This window comes from Halyomorpha halys, unplaced genomic scaffold (assembly GCF_000696795.3).
Source record: "Halyomorpha halys isolate HHAL.00 unplaced genomic scaffold, Hhal_1.1 Scaffold323.1, whole genome shotgun sequence".
In the NCBI taxonomy this organism is placed as follows: domain Eukaryota; kingdom Metazoa; phylum Arthropoda; class Insecta; order Hemiptera; family Pentatomidae; genus Halyomorpha; species Halyomorpha halys.
Window position 1 is genome coordinate 294,406 of NW_027106378.1, and position 22,219 is coordinate 316,624.

Genomic DNA, 22,219 nt, shown 5'->3' on the forward strand with positions numbered 1-22,219 from the left:
TATATATATATATAATTTTGAAAATATCTTCCTTCAATTTATACCTTGCTTGAGCACTCTTCAATCCTGACAGCCTCTAACTATTCATTTGATTCATTTATTAGTTGATTTAGGGTGAGAAGCTGAACTAGATTGAAGAAGGCTGAAGCATCGTACAATATGAAGGAAGATATTTTCAAATTTAATGACTTATATCGAAGTGAAATTGGAGATATAATTAATTTGACTGATAAAATTATTAGGTATTTTTTATTTGAAGATGGTTTCACAGGCTTAAACGTAGTGAAATCATCTATCAATTTGTGGTGAATTATTATTCGCCCATCTTAACTTAATTCATAAACCTGCCTTCACCTTTAATCCACTAATAATTGAAGAAACATCTTTTTGGTTATTTACAACTTTAGTTACCATAGCAATCTTCTTAATGCTTTCGCCTATTATCTTTTAATTTAAGTATTAATTATGTAGATTCATTGTTTTTTTTTTTAATTTAACAAAATTCAATATTTTTATCAGCATGCATTTTTTTATTCCCTTAATTAGTAAAAATGTGTCATATAATAATACTTTCCTCAATTCTTTTACAGAATTATAATGTAGGCAATGTAAATTAGATGCATATTAATCTAAAAAGAATATCATATATGCAAACAGATTTTATTTTTCAATTAAATTTCATTCTAGATAATCAATACGTATAATGATAAATTTAAGTGAAAGTAAAAATAAAATAATTTGAAAAATTAATTTTAGGTTATTGAGATGGGTGTCATGGAGGTATTGTATGATTTATTGACTTTTGGCGTGAATACTAAACAATCAGAAGAGACAGCTATTCATATATATGTGATCCTCGGCCTTCTAACAGATACAGGTATGTAGAATTTTTAATATTATTCTAATTTCAATCGATAATAAAATGTTAGGTTTTTTTTATAGTGATTGGGTTTGATCTGTCTTTTATTTTTATATATGATTAAGCTTTTAATTATATGGTTGGGGAAGTGAGTGGATTGTATGCAGGTTTGATTAAAGGAAATAATGGGAGCTTACATGATACAGAACTTAAATAATTAAGAAATTACCATAACATTATATTTAATTACGTGGATGGTTCTAAACCCTGGATATATTTATTTCTGTTCTCTGCATACTTGATCCCTTTGCCCTAGGTATATTTTATTACTCCATTACTTGATTTTTAAAGAAATTAAAAAAATAAATAAAATTGATTTATTGAGAGTGCACTGTGAAATATCTCTTAAATTGAACTCATATCTGCTGTAATTTGAAATGTTGATATTGCCATTAACATGTTGACAGCTATATAATTTATTGTAGCGTGGTCGTTAGGAACCAACTGATATCTTCAATATTCCTTGTTAATAACTCCAATCGGCTAGTCAATTTATGAGGTTATGAAGTGATCATCATTGCTAATTCATAGCTGCGCCCAAACAACAACACAAGGACATACAGATTTTTTGTTATTAGTTCACTATACCTATTTTCTCTTATATCAAACAGTGTGATAATGAAATAAGAAAAAATAATGATAAACATTTTTCATAATAATTTTTAAAACTATTTCTGGTTTTCTTATTAAAAAAAACAATTGATACACCATACAAACTAAATAATCTAACACAGCTATTTTAAGTAGAATAGTGTCACATCATAAAGTAATTGAAATATATATTTTTTAATACATTAGATATCGTTAAGGTGAGTAATGTTATAAAAAAAATCTCAGATCCCGTTTCAACTAATGCTGTTAATTTGAGCACTTCAGAATAGTGTTAAAATAAGTAAATAAAAATGTTAATTAGAAAAAATAAATGAAAGGAAAATGTAAAACATTAACATTTAACCCTTTTAATACCAGGTGAAAAAGAGGTGCCTATGCCGAGATAACTGGCTGAATTTCACAATTTTACTGGGGTTTGAAAAAAAGTTCATAAAAACAAAAAAAAAATTACATAATTCAAAAAGCAGTGTATTAAGGATGTAGATAGAGATAAAACAGATATAATAGATAATAAAACAATGACACTAATTTTCCTATATTCATTGAAAATTATATAAATAACATGGTATAAATGATCATTAAGAAACTAAAAATTGAGTTCTCTCTTATGAAACCTATTCGCACATGAAAAAAAGTTATCTTTTCATCATAACATTATGTAGACCATATATTAAATAAAAAGTATATAATTAGCATTTCCAATATATTTTGTTACAAAATAAATAATAATGCATAACAAAAATAAAGAATTACTCCAATGTACATGGTAAGCCTGATATATTGACTTTTCAACACTTTTCACCAGTACAGCAATGACTGATATATATCGGCCTCCAGTACTAAAAGGGTTAATTAATAAAAGAATAATCTAAATTTGAAATAAGAGAATTACATAAGATATAATCCATATGTAAAAATAAAATGAACTTAAAACCTATACATAAATTAAAACAAAATAAATAAATATGGCTGATACTAAACCTAAAAAATTAAACAAAAGAATGTAATTGTTAAATCAACTACGAATAGCAAACAACAATTGGCCAATAATTGAGTATATACTTATGATTACACTAAGTAAAATCTTTAAATTAATGTTTAAAATTATCTTTGTGATTAATATAAGAAATATTAACCTTTTTACTGATCAACTAATATGTTGTAGTTCTTCTTATGGGAAGGTGTAGTAAAAAAAAAAATAATTTGTTACCCCAATAGTTGGTAAGGGTAATGGTAGACATCAGTAGTTATTGAGAGCGATCTCGATGACTAATTAAATGACGTCTGACGAAAATATTAGAAACCAACTTATATCTTAAACATTCCTGGATAAACCCCAATTGACTAGTCAACAAGTGAGGAAATGATCTTTTAAGTCTGAAATGATCTTTGTTGTTAATCTATAGCTATGCCTAAACAGCAACACAATCACATGCAGATTTTTTTTTTTTTTTTATTAATACACCAAACCTATTTTCTCTTATTTCAAACAATGTGATAATGAAATAAACAAAAATAATGATAAATATTTTCAAAATATTACATAAAACTATTTCTGATTATGAGAGATAGTTGACCGGGGATGATGAACGAGGAGAAGATGGTTGGGGGTGCGGTCAATGATAAACACAAATAAGTTCAATTAACCTATTTTTAATGTGCCAACGTTTCGGCTAGAGTTTCTAGCCTTCTTCAGGGCTAAAAACAGAACAAGATAACAACCACAGTAAGTATAGAAAAATAAAAAAGAAAGTATAAACAGAATAATTTTACACATAAAATGAATAATTTTACAAAATAGAATTAATAAAATGAAGTGATGAGAGAAGCGGGAAATAAAATGTATACTGATAAAGTGGGTAAAATAACATAATTAAGGAAATGAAATAAAAATGAAGTTATATAATGCAAAGAAGTATGAACATATTAGTTATTATTAATTTGAAAATTGAAATATGAAAAGAAAATGAAAATTGAGAGGAAGAAAATATATGTAACAATAATAGATGATAAAGAGGCAAAATATAAGTAAAGTATACCAAAAAATGAATAGAAAAAAAAAAAAAATTCTGAAAACACCAATAATAATATAGTGAAAAAAACTTATAACGTGGATAAGGAAAATGGATTAAAGTGGAGAAAATAAGGGGTAAGAGTAAAATAAAGAAAGGGGAAAGAAAACAAAAAAGAATAAAAACAAACCTGTTTGCTGGAAAATCAAATGCCTAATGGATATTGCGCTAATGACGGCCAAACTCAGAATTAAAAAAGCCGTTACAACAATGACTAAGTGTTTTTTTATAAAGAAAACGTTACGAGAGGGTGAAAATAAAAAAGAAAAAGTAGAAAAATTTAGAGGAAGAAAGCGTGTGAGAGGGTGATGACAAATGGTTATAGGAAGAGTTAAAAATATATACGAACCAACGAATTACTGAATAACGAAGTACCGGAAGATGACAGTGTCATGGTTATTTAACAACAGTTAAAAAGAGGAAACGTAATATAAGTGGTGAACGACAAATATGTAAGAAAAGGTTTAAAAGTGAAATAATACGTTAAAAGGTGGGTGGAAAAAAATTATTTAAAAAAAAAATTAAAATGTGAAACTTACTTTTTTAATAAATTAACTATTTGTGAATATGTTAATGATAAGTTGTTCTTATCGGTTTTTAAATTGACGGAAGAAGGTTCTAATTGGATATAGAGGCTCAGAGATGAGCCTTTTGTCATGGTTTTGAACAGTAGCGAGTATAGACGTATTTATTTATTATAAGTATTTATTATTTTGTCTATAATTTTTAAAACTATTTCTGGTTTTCTTACTAATAAAACAAAAGATTACAAAAAAAGAAATGATTCAAACAAGAATTTTTCATAATGACCCTAAAGGTTTCAGGCCTATTTTTTTTTTTTTTAAAGCCAATTGTTACAACACCTAATTATACTGGATATATCATGTAAATGTGGAAATACTAATTTCATAAAATTAATTATTGCCAACACAAATTTATAAATTCCTATATTTAATTTAGTTTGTGAAATAAACCAAAAGTTTATAAAATAAATCTGCCTAATTAGCATTAGTGACATGATTCTCAATGTAGCCATCTGCAATTGTCAACAAGATTGTCAGATGTCAATTGTCAGATGTTGCTGAAGGCACTCCTACTGGTTAACCACAAAGTTTGTTTAAAAAAATGTTATACCCGGAAAAAAATCTTTGAATCTCTAACCTCTTGATGTTTCTTCATCTGAAGATTGCCTTGCACTACAGTGATTATATCTCAAGAAATCATCCACTTTAGTGTGCGGGATGAGACCAGAAAAAGTTTTCTTTGTATTATTGTTTGATAGGTCTTCAAAATGTGTTGTTATGATCAATTAGTCATTGTATACATAGTTGCTATATCTGATAAAAGTTATATTCCTAAAACTTTGAAAACACAGATCAGAAACATTCATCACCTTAACCGATATGTTTTTATGATGAGAAGATAGTTAACCGTGGATAATATATATGAGGAGAAGATGGTTGGGGTACGGTCAGAATATAACATAAATAAGTTATTTCAACCCCCAACTGTCTCGTGGATATGTACTTATATCCGAAATATTATGAATGACATCTACCGTTTATCATTGATATATTAATTGATTCCATTATTTTAGGACTTGGAACAGTATGCCTTACTGAAAAATTGTGCGAAGCAACTGTAAAGGTTCTCGCAGAATCTACCAATGGAGAGTTGAGTGAACTGTGCGTAGAGCTGCTCCACACCCAGGCTGAAAACGGTATGTGGCACCTAGGTAGTTTAAGGTTGTCTTATCTTTTTGTATTTGTTTTTTTTATATTATGTTGATATTGATATTTTAGAAGATGTACGTCTGCATCTCGCCAAAGCAGGGCTGTGCGAATTACTAATTGAGCTTTTGGAAAAACATGGAAAATTAGCAGATGACGATGAAACCAGGAATTTATTAAAAATGGCTTGTGATCTTATCGTCATCATTCTGAATGGAGGTATTTATTATTTTATCTATAATTTTTAACTTGATGTTATTTGAAAGATTCCATCAGAAAGCATCAGTTAATCTACTTATTAAGTATATTTATAGGGTTGGCAAATAAGTCCTTTCGGTTTTTGTATTCGTTTTGTTTATAATACATCACATTTTTCTCACGCAATTAATCCCAACAGAGGATTGTTTATCCTATTTGTAATATGTAAACAGTTATATCTGTTGACACTTGTTAAGATTAGGTCAGTATTGTGTTTGTGATCCAGGTGAGAACATGGACAGAAATATCTTGCATTAGAGGCATATTTTGCTTTATTACTTCAAAAAACAAAATCGAGCTTTAGAGGCACCTAAAAAAATATGTGAGGTCTTTGGGGATAATGCTTTAACAGACTGCAAAATTGTCATTTGCCAAAATTGGTTTGCCAAGTTTTAAGCAGGGAATTTTGATATAAACGACGCACCGTGACCTGGTTGCCAAATTGAAAACATTAATGTTAAGGTGATAGTCAATCAAAATCCATCCCAGTCAGTGGAAGACATTGCAGAGGTCCTAGATGTATTACATATAAGAGTAGAAAATCATTTGCGGAAGCTCGGCTACGTTTCTAGGCTTGATGTTTGGGTCCTCCACTCTCTGACCGAAGCCAACTTGGCAACACGCATTTCCCTTTGTGATTCACTGCGTAAAAGTCAAGAAAACGATCCATTTCTTATAAGACTTGTGACAGGGGATGAAAAGTGGATTGTCTAAGATAATGTAGTGCAAAAAAAATCTTGGAGACCCAGCAACGAACCTACCTGGAACCAAATCTAAAGTGAGATTGGACCCAAAGAAGATAATGCTTTCTGTATGGTGGGATTTCAAGGATGCGATTTTTTTTAAGCTGTTGCCACAAGGTGTATTGATCGATTCTACTCAATACTGCTGACAATTAACAAAATTGGATGAATCGATTTGAAGAAAATGTCCAGAACTGGCAAATCAAAAGGGTGTCGTCTTCCATCATGACAATGCTAGGCCCCACACTTCGTTTGTCACCCGCAATAAATTGTTAGCCCTTGGCTGGGATCTTTTGCCCCACCCCCCTCCCTATTCACTGGACCTTGCTCCTAGTGACTACCACTTATTCCAGTCTTTGCAAAGTTCCGTAAGTGGAAAACAGTTTGAAAACGAACAGGGTGTCAGGTAGCGCCTTGTCCACTTTTTCACTAATTCTATGAAAATGTTATTATTCAGCTGTTGGGGGTTAGCTAATCGAAAATAATGGACATTACATTGTAAATTAAAATAAATATTATGTACTAAATATACTTAATTTTCTTTCACCCATAAAAACTGAAAGGACTTATTTGTCAGCCCTATAGTAAAAAAGAAAATTATTTATTATGAGCCAGGAACTATCTATTATCGGCTCATTAAAAGTAGTTATTAGGAAATTTTTTATTAATTAATCATTTAAGCCTTGTTAATTTTTTTTAATGATAAGACCTATCTAGTATTTAAAATCGCTTAGGCCATTTTTTAAGAAAGTCCTAAAAATATTTAGATGTGTAAATTAATGAGGCATTTTCGGTTTGTCTATTTTAATAAAAAAGTTTCTGTAACATCCCAAGGATACTCATGACCTAAATATGTAATTTCAGTTGGGCTGCCCGTAGCTCAGTGGTTAAGACGCAGTCTTACCAATTTTATGTCTATTGGCAGTGCCAGTTCAAATCCGGTCTGGGGCATTGAATTTTCTCATTGAGTGGCAGTCCTACAAAATGAAAAACTTTTACCCCCAACCATGGTTTGGCAGTATAGGACTCCAATGGATGTCTTGGCCGGGAAAAAATTTCAGTTTTCTACTTTTTGTTTTTGAGCTTGACTGTTGAAACAGACCATTTTGATATACTTGGTTATTTACACTCAGGAGGACTTCTAAACATGTATTTCCATCGTAAACTCAAATTTGGAATTTGGCATGATCACAATGCTTCCCATTACTACAAATTCCATATATCAGTTAGTGAAATTAAAAATATAGTAATAAATAGAAACTCTAGAAACAGTAATGTATAATAAATAGTTTCTGTTTTATTTTTAGCTATCCTTATTGAACTGCCACCTGTATAATCTTCCTTCATTAATTACCATAAACACTAATTATCTTCTAGTATAATAGTAATTGTCAACACGATAATATTTGTTGATTGTAAATAATTTCTTAGCCACTTGTATACTATGTGAATAGATTTAGTTTCGATATATCTTTTTGACATCTGAAATCCGTTAGCAAATAATGAATGGCCTCCTTGATCTGCCTCCTCTAATTGTCAATTTCTTGTATAACCGCTTTCCAGTTCAGAGTTCCAACCAACCAGTCTGCCTTGCATCATGGACCACACTATCCTGCCATCTTAGCCTTTGTCATCCTTGCTGTCTTGTTCCATGGTCAATGAAATACTTCATTGAGAATCTTCTTTGGAATCACCAATTCATTCATCCTCGCCAGATAGCCGACCTGCCATAGCTTTCCAAGATTGATGACTAACAACATCTTGTTTATTCATCACATCTTTACAGTTCCTGATTATTACACTTCCGCTAATCATTCCCTGTAGATGCAGATAGATATGCCTTTTGAATATTTTTAAGAAACGCGTATTGATTTTGTTCATCATCCAATCCTCAGACCTGTATGTATGGGTAAACCAATGTCTTTTAAAGGATTTATGACTATTATTAGTTGTTTTATCATTAATCATGTAGGAGATGTATTGCTTTAATTATTAGATTATGATCATTTTATGTTACTTTCACACTATCCTGTCAAACATAGGTTTATTGTTGTGAGTTATAACCTACCTTATTGTTATTACTGCTTTATGAGAAGACGGTTGGGAGTGCGGTCAGTACCAAAGTACGATTTTAGGTGTAGCTTGGTCTCCCGAAATATAAGGTCATGGAATTTGAAAATTTTATACAGATGTACTTAGATTAGAAACTATGAGCGAACTCGTCCACATCTTCAACACAACCAAACTTTAGTGAGTCAAAACATGGGACTTCAAAAATATCATTTTTCCTCTGATTTATAAAAATCCTCTGCTGAATGTGTATTCTACTAAACCCATGCACGAAGAGCCCGGAATGTTGTCCTTGCAGTAAATATTCCTAAACCGAGCTGAGGTTATTTTCCTGGAAAGAGAGCTTGAAACTTTTTTTAATCCAAAAATTACTTCTCTATTCATCACCTCTGATGAAAATAACAGGTGAAAAATATTCAAAAATCACCAGTGTTTGTTGTCTTTAATGTTCAAAAAAAGAAGTGACATCTCACAAAATTTTGTTGTAAAAATATCTCTGCCAAATACAAAAAAAGAGCAACCAAAAGTTATCAGTCGCAAAAAGGTTACCCCACCAGGAAATGAGCCTATGGCTTTGTGCTACCATTAAGCACACAATAGGTTCAGTTGAGAATGGAATCTAAAATTGAATAAGGAAACTAAAATTAGGTGTAATGGCTGTCTATAGCAGTTATGGCCTTTCGATTGTGGTAATAATTACAAAATAAAACAATAAATAATTACTTATCATGCTTCCTCATTGTTAATGTCACCTATAAACCTTAATATTTCATATGACTCTATTATAACATAATGTTTCTTTTTTTTTCTTTAATTATTAGATGCTAGCATGGAAATAGCATATGGTAGCGGAAGAGGTAAAGTCTTTGAAGGCTTAGTCAATTGGCTGGATTCATCAGATGACGATTTACAAGTTACTGCTGTTTTAGCTATGGCTAACTTTGCTCGGACTGGTAAGAATAATTAAATGTTAGCATTAATACTTTATGAAGAAAGATGTGAAAAATATTATACTATTTGTGAAATAGCAACATTTTAATTCTTCATCAAGGCTAAATAAAACAAGATACAAACATTGTTAAGTTTGTATTATATACATAAATAATTGATTGTATTATTTCAAATTATGAAGAAGTTGGTAGGGGGGGGGGCGGTCAAAAGAAAACAAAAATTAGTTAACAACTATTTATTTGTCAATGTTTTCTCCCACTTCCTAGAGTTTCATCACGGCTAAAAAGATACAAAAACAACTACAGATATTTTAACACCGTAGGATAATAAGATACAAAAAAGTAAATTAGGATAGGGTAAAATTATGTAAATATAAGTGAAAAGAAAGTCATATAGAAATGAACAAAAAGAAGAAATAAAAATAGTTATAATGTAGAATAGACAATGATGAGTATAAAAAAAAAAATTATGTAATCTAATTAGTTAAAAATAAACAGGAGACGTTATAAATTATTTTAACGTGTTATTACGTCTCATGTTCAATTTTTACTCAATAGTTTACATAATTTTTTTTTTATTCTCATTATTATCTATTCTACATTATAACTATTTTTATTTCTTCTTTTTGTTCATTTCTATATATAACTTTATTTTCGCTTATATTTACATAATTTTACCCTATCTTAATTTACTTTTTTGTATCTTATTATCCTACGGTGTCAAAATATTTTTAGTTGTTTTTGTATCTTTTTAGCTGTGATGAAACTCTAGGAAGTGGGACAAAACATCGGAAAATAAATAGTTGTTAACTATTTTTTGTTTCTTTTCTTCATACTATTTTTTTCTTGAATACATCAATGTTAAGGTGTGATAGTGGAAATATAGTATTATCGTTGATGGATTAAATATAAGTAAAAAATATTAATATTTTAAGATCTCTTTGGTAATAGCCTAAGGGCTGAAACTAAGAAAAATAAATAAAGTTGAGATAAAGGACCCAAAGAAGTTAGTGTTTTAAATTAATTATCTACTCTCAAACAATGCAATAACAAACTGATATTTTAAAATTCTTCTATCTTCTTTATTTAGCCATGATGCAATGTGCAAATTATAATATTTTTGAACTATTTTGGAGAATACCATTATCTAACCACCACTCAGACTATCTTCCTTGAAATATATACTCTCAACTAATAATCTTCCAATTAATACTAATTATTTATTTGAAATAATGAATATAATTTTTAATCATCAGATATGCATTGCATCCAAATGGTGAATCAAGGGGTTAGTCGGAAACTGCTCCAATTGCTCGAGCAGAATAATACATCTGATGCTAAGATCCGCTTGCAGCATGCTCTCCTCAGCGCTCTCAGGTAATATTATTAATTAAATATTTATTTTATTATTTAAATATCAATTATAAAGTTTTTTTTCTCTAATCTCTCTATATATCTCTACAGGAACCTTGTAATTCCTGCCGTTAATAAAGGAACTGTACTTCAGCAAGGCCTGTTGCAACATATCTACCCAATGTTCAGCATACCGACGTTCCCTGTTGTGTTTAAACTGCTAGGTTCTCTCAGGATGGTTATCGATGGACAGCGTAAGTTATATTTGCTCATTATGTTTTTTAAAGTAAATTTTTTTTGATATTTTATATTAATTTAAAAATATAAAATTAAAAAAAAAAAGTTTTGAACCTAAATAACCCCAAATATAATGTAATATAAACATAACTTATTACGCAATGGGCAAAAAAGTATCATGTAGTAACCATATATTAAACCAATATAGTAATCATGGTATGAATCAAATTATAAATACAGCTAAAAATTTTATTAGTAAATTAATATAATTAACTAGAGAGTAACAATTTCGCTAAAATTGAACAAAAGTTTTTGAAATATTGGAAAATTGGCAACCACTAAATTAAAAAAAAAATAATATTATAATATTAATACTACTATTTCTACTAATACTAATATTTCAGCAAATTTCCTCTTCTGTAAATAATGTTCTCTTAGATTTTCTAGTATTGTAGGTAGTTTTTAAGATACAGAGCTCCGAATGAAAAATTATTGTTTTTTTGAGGTTTTTAAACAGCCGCCATTTTTTATTGCCCCTACCTATACTTGGCAGACTCATCAATTTTGACTAGTAATTATACCTAGTTTTCATTAAAGTAATCAAAAATTGGAGTGAGATAACTGCATTTTTACTCCTCTTTGGCTCTTGTACTAATAGATTGTAGTAGTAACAGTTAAAATTTTAAAAAATGAATGTAAAAAAAAAAATGTTAACAAAAATTGTTATTAATACGTTTAAAAGACAGGAATGTAAATTTGAAGTTTAGTAAGAAAAAAAAAAATGTTGAAAGCAAATTATAAGTATAGATTTATATAGATAAAATAGTTTAAAACTATTTTTTTCTTTTTTGACCACAGCCCTGGCCATCTTCCTCATATTATAAATATATAATACAAGAGCCAAAGAGGAGAATAAAGGCAGTTATCTCACCCCTTTTTTACTTTAATGAAAACTATCTATAATTAATAGTCAAAATTTATGAGTCTGCCGTAGGTAGGGGAAATAAAAAATGGCGGCTATTTCAAAGCGATAAAAAAAACTAATTTTTCACTTGGAGCTCTATATCTTAAAAAGTAGGAACGACATAAGAAACCCTAAGAGAACATCATTTAAAGAAGAGTAAATTTGCTAAAATATGAGCTCTAATAGCATTATTTATATTAAATAGTTTCCGAGATATAGCTTGTTAAATAAAAACCAACATTTCATAAAAATGTTGTATGGGACGTACTGAAAGATCAGTAGTTTGTGAATTTATTTTGAAAACTTTATCTCAAAAACCATTTGACATACTGATGTCTATTAGCACTCAAAGTAAAGCTAGTTTAATGAGCTATTAAGTAGTTTATGATGTTTATCTTCGTAGGAGTAATAGTTTACATGAAATTTGCTAAAATAAATTGATTTATAGTTGTTCGGACAAATTTTCATTTGCTAAATTTATATTCATATGTGAATATCATAAAAACTACTACCCCTATGAAGATAAGTGTCATAAACTACTTTATAGTAAGTTTATTATCTTTTATTTTGATTGTTGGCAGACATATGTGCGACTTATGGATCTAGAAATATATTTCTTAAAAATCCAACATTTTATATGAACAACTAGAAACTAACATTTTGTAAATTTATTTTGTCAAATATCATAAAAACTACTACTACAAAGATAAACATAATAAACTATTTTGTAGTAAATGTAACTAGCTTTAATTTGAGCGCTGGCAGACATCTTTACGTCCAATGGTTTTTGAAATGAAGTTTTTCATAAATCAAACTTATTGTCCAAACAACTATAAATCAATTTAGTTTAGCAAATATCATGAAAACTACTATTCCTACGAAGGTAAAGTTCATAAACTTCTTTATAGTCCATTAAACTAGCTTTAATTTGAGTGCTAATAGACATCTGTACGTCACATAGTTCCTGAGATATAGAATTCTCAAAATAAATTAACTAACTACTAATCTTTCAGTAGATTTTTGAGAAATTTTGCTTTTTAAAAAGCTATATCTCGAGAACTATTGGACATAAATAGCTCTTTTAGGGCTAATATTTCAGCAAATTTACTCTTCTTTAAATAATGTTTTCTTAGATTTTCTAGTGTTGTAGGTAGTTTTTAAGATACAGAGCTCCGAATGAAAAATTATTGAGGTTTTTAAACAGCCGCCATTTTTTATTGCCCCTACCTATACTTGGCAGACTCATCAGTTTTGACTATTAATTATACCTAGTTTTCATTAAAGTAATCAAAAATTGGAGTGAGATAACTGCATTTTTACTCCTCTTTGGCTCTTGTACTAATAGATTGTAGTAGTAACAGTTAAAATTTTAAAAAATGAATGTAAAAAACAAATGTTAACATAAAGTGTTATTACTTGAAGAAGTTTGTCGGGGGGTGCGGTCAGCAAAGAACAACATAAAAAAACAAAACCATATTTATTTATTTTATGCCGACGTTTCGACCTGAGTTTCAGGTCTTCATCAGGGGTTGTGGCTTGTAAAGGGGAAGATGGTAACTCAATGGTCTAAAGTGTTATTAATACGTTTAAAAGACAGGAATGTAAATTTGAAGTTTAGTAAGAAAAAAAAATGGGGGTGCAGTCAGTGAAGAACACAAATAAGTTAAAAACTTGTTTATTTGTCCCAACGTTTAGAATTTCTAGCCTTCATCAGGGCTAAGAACAGAAAACAAGATAACAAACAATCTGGGAATAAAATGATGTAAAGAAATTGTTCCATCAGCTCCTCATTCTATCTTCTTCTCCTAATTTCATTCTCTGAGACTCCTCCCCATACCCTTCTCAATACCTTTCTCTCCCAGAAGTTGAGCATCTGTTCCGCTTTTCTTGTTGAGGAATATGTTTCACCCCCATAAATCACTACTGGCCTTAACATTGGTTTTGTAAATGACCACTTTCATTATTTTAGAAAGAGCTCTAAACTTCAATACTCTTTGCAGTGAAGAATAACATCTATTTCCTGCTGCTATCCTGGCTACCTCACCTTATACCTCTATTTCGCTGTCGCTTGTCGCCATCTGTAAACAGGCTTCCCAGGTACTTAAACTGGTTTACAGAACTGAAACTGTGTTCTCTGAAAGTCAATTTGCTATTGACTTATCACTTCCTTATCCCTTCTTTCATTTACATTATTTTATCTTCATTAATCTTGAGGCCTAATTTAAATACTGCTTCTTCAAATTCCTGGAATGTTCCTTTTAATGCTGCTTGGGTTCTTGTGGCAATGACTACATCATCTGCTTATGCTAAATGTTACTGAGACAGCCGATTTCTTTAACCCTTTGTAAATTGTCACTTTTTCCTCTTCCAACCACATTTCACCTTATACCAATTTAGTTTACAATACAATTTTTTTTTTCCTTGTTTTGTTCTTTAAAAAGAAAAGGAAATTTTAGTTTTATGAAATCATTTGTTGTAATTCTCACTGATGTTAATATTTTATTACAGCTGAAGCAGCTTCTGAATTGGGGAGCAAAGAAGAAATCATTGATAAGTTGGTCGAATGGTGTTTCACAGATGACCACCCTGGAGTTCAAGGTGAAGCGAATCGCTTGTTGGCCTGGATCGTTAAAAACAGCAGGTTTGTTTGAATAATTAATAAGGATTCCCTTAGTGAGATAGATCATATACGCATAATACTGATGGATTAACGTGAAAATCAAAATAAATTAAAAACCTTAACGACAGGCTATGTACTTTGAAAGGCTATCCTCCTGAACTATATAGTTGGGGTACTCATGATATTTAGTTTAAAAGGTTGAAGTGTGTTAAATGGAAAAAGTTATGTTAGATAGAGAAATATTTCCTTTTTTTAGCACATTAAAAAAATATAACATTGAACCTGGTTGACAGTTTGTTAATAGGTCAGCTAAATAGAGATTAACGTTACAAAACAGACCAGCTGAGCTCTATATAATTTTTTCTGCTGTCGTTTAGATAGGTTTGTTGCTCGTAGTTTGTGTTATTTTTGTTTTGGACACTTTTAATACTCTAATAAACTAAGAAATAAAAATAATGAAATTATGAAAGGTTTTGGAAAGAAAAAAAAGGTTCCAAAGTTTCCCAGAAAATCCGCTGGGAGCTCCTCTGCATGAAACATATAATATGGACTTTAAATTGGGCTGCTCATGATCCTATACTTATAACATTTAGCATATTAAAACATTTTACATTTAATGAATGGAATATGGTTCGGGTGTTACAGCACTTACTAGACAAAATGTCTAAACTTCCAACTAATTACAAAAGACAGATCTACATGACAATAATAAGGCCCATCTGGACATACTGAGTTGAGCTTTGGGGCTCCACTAAACCTTTGAATTCCTCTCGTATCCTATCCTTACAATCCAAAATCCTTAGTAAAATCCTCAATGCTCATTATTTTGTTACTAATAAAACCACCATCCATAAAGACCTAAATGTTCCTTATGTGACTGGCCTAGCCCGAACCCGATATCATCCCTTCCATTATAAACTCCCTAACCACCCAAACCCGCTAGTTTCTAACCTTGCTTCCTATTCCATTCCTGGAAATCCTCCGAGACACCTGAAAAGAAGTTGGCCTCGTGACCTTATATTGTAAAATGTTTTTAGAGTTCTACTACTGGGTAGTTTCTCTACATGCTGTATCATATCATTATCATTGTGTCATTATGATCAAATTTTCTTGTTGTATTTTTTATACAGTATTGAATATCAATAAAAAATATCATGAATACCCCTAATGTCTAATTCATGCGCTATCTCAAAAATTTTTAGACTTCATCCAATACATTCTGGCTCCGAAAGTTTGTTTCCAACCAAATCTTGTAGGGAGTACTACACATTTGCCAAATTATAGTAAATTCATAAGAGGAAGATGATCCGGGTGCAGTAAAAAAAAAGTTCAAATAGTAATTAAACTATTTAGCCAACACCACCTCACTTTTCAGTGCTAAAAATGATAAAAACAACTAAAATAATATAACAAAATAAGAGAATAGTTAACATGAAGTAAAACTAAAGTAATGTGTGTGCTAAATATAATTTAAAATTTATATAAATAAAGTTAAATTAAGATTTACAGTGAAAAGTATTAATATACAAGAATTACAAAAATTAGACAATTAAAGCTATATTTGGTTTGGTTGAGACAAGCTGGCCTAAACTTGTTACTATTAAGTTTCTTATTGAATGAATCAGAAAGATTAATTTTAATTCGTGTGCATCATTGTTTTCAGAGACCGTGACGTGATAGGTAAAATGGTTGGAAGAGGCTGTGTCGAATGCCTGGTGCGAATGTTGCAGGCAGAGCACACCGTGATGCAGGCCGAGGCATTCCTTGCTCTTAACCTGATGACGGCCATGCGAGGCCAGGATGCTGAGTACAGCCTCCTGCGAGCGAGCGTTGGCAGCGCTATTACCAATTTCCTTCAGCAGGCCACTCCTCCAAGGGAGGTCTTTCATAATCTTTTAGCCTTCGTTGGCCAGTTGGTGACTTCAAGTAAGTATTTAATTTTTTAATATTTAATCTTAATCTTTTTTCTCCTAAAATTTATTTTAATTGAAAATATTAAAAAGGATCACATAATTGCAGGGTTTCATATAAACATTATAAAGTATCTGGATTATCTCTCTAGGAAGTCTGGTGAGTCAATTTTTTGAGGTTTATTACTTCCATCATTTGCAATAAATTATTATTTATTTATTCATTAACAATTGTACAACGTTTCGGGACCACTGTCCCATATTCATGCACTATAAAAACCTATAACAATAATAAAAACTATATAACACCAATCTTCTACTTTATATATCTTATTTTATACAATAAAAATCACCTCATGATTTCATATGGGAAATCATGTCCACCATTTGTGCATCTTCACTTCTCTCTGGCACAGCTATCTCTCTATATTACTTACTATCTCTTTGGACCTTATCTCATGTCCAGTGTGCTGTTTTGGTTACCTCCCTGTTTTTTATTTATTATAAACTTAGTGATTTTTTATTTTTCATATAAACCTGTTTCTTTTATCTGATTTTTATGTTTTTATTTTAAGTCTATTTATAATATCTGCGTAATGTGTGTTTAGTGTCAGTTTTATAGTTTACTGTGTTTTGTATGTTTTTTGTTATGTATATAGCTTCTAGATATCTTCTGTTTTTTGTATTTTTTGCTGTGTCTATTATTTTTGTGTTTTCAAAGTTGAATTCGTGGTTCAGTTTTATGCTGTGATTGGCCAGAGCTGTGCAATTTATATTTTTAGTGTTTTTACAATTGGTGATGTGTTGCTTAATCCTAGTTTCTAGTTTTTTAGATGTTTCACCAATATATACTTTTTCACAATTTTTACAATCTATCCTATAAATTTCCCATATGAAATCATGAGGTGATTTTTATTGTATAAAATAAGATATATAAAGTAGAAGATTGGTGTTATATAGTTTTTATTATTGTTATAGGTTTTTATAGTGTGTGACAGTGGTCCCGAAACGTTGTACAATTGTTAATGAATAAATAAATAATAATTTATTGCAAATGATGGAAGTAATAAACCTCAAAAAATTTTAAAAGAATTATAAAGTATGATAATATACTTTGAGATACATAGAATGTAAATAGAAATTTGTAAAAAATTTAAAAAAGCCAATCATCTCCTCCATATTTCGAAAATGTGATCAATCATTTATGTATTTAAATGAATATAAATATAAATGAACAGATTAATTATAAAAAATGGAACTAAGTAAACTAAAAGAATAAAAACATAAATGAACAAAATAATTGTTAATAACAAGTACAGTATTGAATGCTATAATTGATAATGTATCACTGGAGTAATTTGTGAGGAAAAAATTAATTAATTATAGTATTTAATCTCTCTAGAGGGGATCATAATAGAATGCAATCCTTCCCAGCAAACCAACCAAACTAAAACCCCTTATAAGCAACGGTCCTATATCACTTTTGAAACATCATATTGGTAATGAAATACATCCAGGCCAACATATGCCATCATTGTTGACACCGCCTTCAGCGGACCCGGCAACCATTCTTATAATGCCATCCCAAACAAGATATTGAAATAGCTGATATATATATATATTTGTAAATGCCTTTCTTTGTTCCAGGAGGTAAGAAAAAAAAAAACACTTTTGAAAAATTTATTTAAAATGGGAAAAGGAGATTTAAGATAGTTAATTCGAGCAATATTTAAAAAGTGCCTAAAATTGTAAAATAGCATGAAAGTACTAGGCAACCATCGCTTCTTGGGGATTTTAGCGGGATGGATCCAGCCAGGAAGGATTGCCTTTTTTTTGTGTTATGATCTGCTCTTGTGAGATTGTAACATGTCATTAATCGCTCAACATACCCGCCATAAGTGTGTTTGAAAAGTGAGATAAGTAAGGCTACCAGGGAGGGCCATAGAGGCGGATTTCGCAGGGGCCAGATGCTTTTTTAAATATTACTTGATTATTAAATTATGCAATGATTAATAATTTAATTTTACCATACTTTTTTCTAATTCTATTAATTTTTTCACAAATTATTACTCTAGAAATTAGCAAAAAATATTAATTAAGTACTTCTCTATCATTCATTACTGTACTTGTTTTTGCTTTACTTTACTGAGCAAGCCTGTGATGGACCTTGTCTTCGTTTACAATATTGCTCCATTAGTCTTTATCCATTGCCTTCCAAAACTTCTTGTTCCTCCTTAAAGTCTTGTAGCCAGCGTCTTCGTCATCATCTTTTATCAATTACAATACCACACAATAATTTGCTCAGCATTCTTATTGTATGGCCCCTCCATTCTACGCTTCGTGCTTTCTTGGACCGCATTTCCATAATCATATAAGATATTGGTTTCAAAGTTAGGATCATAGACTTTTCAAAGGAACCACCAACACTGACTCCTCTTATTAATTTATGGTCAACTATTTACACCTCATTAATAATTTTATGTATTTTAATGTTTAAAGATTGGTTATATTTTTATAGGGTTATTTCTTAAAAGCAAATATTGAATAGATAAATATAAATATTTTTTTAAATTTTCCTAGGTGATATGAGAAGACACCTGCGAGATACGGGAGTTCCAAAGGCGCTCTACTCCTGCGTTCTCGGGGATACACTGTCCGACCTCAGGGACCAAGTCTCGAGGTTGACCACTCTGATTGACGCTGGTTGATTCTCTGACAATTAGCTTTATAATTGTATCCATCAGTTTTCTTATATAATTCTAGTCATTAATCCAGATATGTTTATATGTTTGGTGCTTTCTCTCAACAGCTTACGAGTATTATCGTAAGCTAATCTTTGATTTGTATCGTCGCTTACTTTCACGTTCATTTACTGAATTTTTCGGACTTTGGTCTCTTTTAAAGCTTTTTTCAAAACATTTTGTCTTTTCCTTTTTTATGTTTACAAAAGGAATAAAGTAGTCACTTCATCTTAACACTACTTCATCCTATTAATCTTTTCCTCTTTTATTAACTTTTACATTCACTAAACATTTAAATTGTATTTATTTAATATTTATAGGATATGATGAAATTCGATTATCGTATCGACAGCTGCTGGTAGAAATGTTCGCCAGAATTGCTTTAATTAAAGTAAACTGAGAAAATAATAAATATGTACGATTAAGAAATTTATAACTAAAAATAAAATTTTAATTTTTTACTTAATATGACATTTTTTATACAATTTTTGCCCCATAGGTGACTTTTATTACTAAATAGATAGGCCCTTTAACAGATTTTCGATTATTTAAAATCAAACTAACAATGTTTAAAAGCAGACATGGGTGAAATCGATATATATCAATTAAATAAACAAATTGTATAATTAATTGTATTTTTATATTAAATTTGTTATTGACAGTAATAAGGGACCTCTACATGGTCAGTCGGAATGGCAATCTTCATTCAAAAACCAGACTGATTCAACTACAAAGACGACTTTACTGTCATTCTAAATGATGCTTACTTGTATATGAGATACTGAACAGTAAGAATCTTGTGCAATGACTTTCAATTCCTAATTAGCAGAAAGCTAGTTTGGCCATTATTTTGTGATTTGCCTGCAAGAATAAAGTAAAACATATACTGCCATTCTGACTAACCATGTCTCTTTTTACGTGCTGATACTTGTTCTCCATAACCTGGCATTATACCTAATCCCATTATTATTAATAGAAATGGTGGCATTAAAAATAAAATTTCAAACACGTTTATTTCTTTTATTCAAACAAGCATACTTTAAATAACAAAACATATTATTCGTACATACATACCTCTCTCATATAATTGTTCCAATTAATGACTGTTTTATCTGCTTTTTCCAATTGTTCTCTTCTGCATTGAATGGAGAATCAGTTTTTTGCATTAGTATAAATAAACCTTAAAGGAGGGTGTGTAGCGGAACTCTTGAGCCATCAAACTGTTTATCTTTTCTAATTTCTTTATTCTTAAAGCAGCCTTTATTTTATTTTCGCTCAAATAAATGTACTTATCATGGCCATCCTCACATACTTTCTTCAATGGGATGATACCATAATGTTGAAGGTATTTTACCTTTGTCTCTAAAATAAACAACAGTACTGTATCAAAACTAAAAACTTGAGTTTTTCTTGGATTTCCAATTTAGCTGCACTCGCTAAGAGTTTGCAGCACAAATTCCTCACATAATCTTCTGTACTTAAAATCCCCTCAATAGGTACAAGATTTGCAACTTATAGACTATGGATCCATCAAACCATTACATTTCTCCCCCCCCCCCCCAATTTTTCACAGTAACCGTAAAGTTTTACTTCTTCAGTTCCTCATTTCTCCTTCGCCAAATAGTCTTTCGTCCATCAGATCCAAACAAATTAAACTTACTCTCATCAGAGAACAGTATATTTTCCCAAAAATTGTTGAACTTGTTACAGCATTTTCTATAAAAATAAAGTTTTTTTTTTTTTGCGATTGGTCTCACTAATATAAGGTTTTTTTCTTGGAAACCTACCATAAAGACGTTTCAGAAATTCAGAACATTCCTTATTGATTCAACCATATTAGCTTGGGCTCCTGCACTTACAACTGAATTTGTAAGCGCTTCAAATTTTGTGGCGTTTATTTGCATTTGAGCGTTGTTCTTTATATCTTTTAATCATGTACCTTACAGTAGAAAAATGAAGACCCAAGAACTCTGATATTTTGCAGTACAATTTTTGTCAGTTGAGCAATAAAATCACTTCCTGGCGAGTAACGGCACTCAGTTCACTAGTTTTTGGCATTATCGAGCAGTTAAAAATATGTAGATCTTACACGATTGAAATATTTTAGAATACTGATAGGAAAGTACAGAATCATATTCTAAGAAGTGAACAAACAAACCTTTGTACTTATGTTCTAACAAACAAAATGTGGAAATACTTATCCTGATGCTTATGTTATTTTTAAATATTTTCTTATTGTGATCAAAGTTTTAAATTTAATTTATACTATTATTTAACAAATTTTTATTTTATAAACTCAAATGAATTGTTTTTAATATTTCAATTCATTACATTAAGAAAAATGGGATGTGCAATTACTTTTTCCTACTGTAAATAAACAAGGAAGGTTATAGTGTAGGTTATCACAAACTTTCAGTATGGCCAATGAGTAAGTACAAAAAAAAAAAGTACTATATATTTTCAAATAAACATAATTCTTATGTGGCAGAAGTTTGATGCCCCCTCCTTTACATCCATAAATTTTAAAAAAATTATTGAAATGTACCGAAAATTTGATTTTCAATTTTAATAGACACCCTGTAATCACACCCATGTCTGATATCTAATTAAGTTGTTCACTAAGCCCCAGCTCCACATAGTGATAGTAAAAGCTGTCACAGGCACTATCATCATGTAAACTGTGACTGTGTAATTTTTGATAAAATCATGCATGCTGGATATTTGTCATTTCGTTCTGTACTAAAACTGGCTGTCGTCCAATCTGAAATTTCTTCAGCAAAAAATAAAAAGCAGAACTCTATTTTAAAAATTAACTCTAAGTACCTTTTGTAACTCTTCTATCCGTATTTATCAAAATAAATCTTTAAATAAAATTATCCAATTTTTTTTTTCTCCAATTATTTGTTTTCTGAATGAATTCTAAATTAGGTACGTAACAACGTGAATTGTACTTCAGGTTGATTGGATACGATATTCATTCATTTGTTACTAATTCTATTCTCACCATTAATTCAGTAATTTATTTTTGTTTTTATGTTAT

General features: G+C 30.1%; 1 protein-coding gene across 1 annotated transcript in view; it reads left to right on the forward strand.

Moving 5' to 3' along the window:
* The window catches only part of vimar (visceral mesodermal armadillo-repeats), a 25,658-nt gene extending 3,712 nt beyond the window's left edge, over window positions 1-21,946 (forward strand). Inside the window, exons 5-13 of the mRNA XM_014421506.2 lie at window positions 757-877; window positions 5,201-5,323; window positions 5,406-5,552; window positions 9,226-9,357; window positions 10,611-10,731; window positions 10,819-10,961; window positions 14,417-14,549; window positions 16,192-16,454; window positions 19,019-21,946. Coding sequence (XP_014276992.1) covers window positions 757-877; window positions 5,201-5,323; window positions 5,406-5,552; window positions 9,226-9,357; window positions 10,611-10,731; window positions 10,819-10,961; window positions 14,417-14,549; window positions 16,192-16,454; window positions 19,019-19,146 — 1,311 coding nt within the window. The 3' untranslated portion in view covers window positions 19,147-21,946. The remainder of the gene's footprint in view (window positions 1-756; window positions 878-5,200; window positions 5,324-5,405; window positions 5,553-9,225; window positions 9,358-10,610; window positions 10,732-10,818; window positions 10,962-14,416; window positions 14,550-16,191; window positions 16,455-19,018) is intronic.
* Window positions 21,947-22,219: the final 273 nt, after the last annotated feature.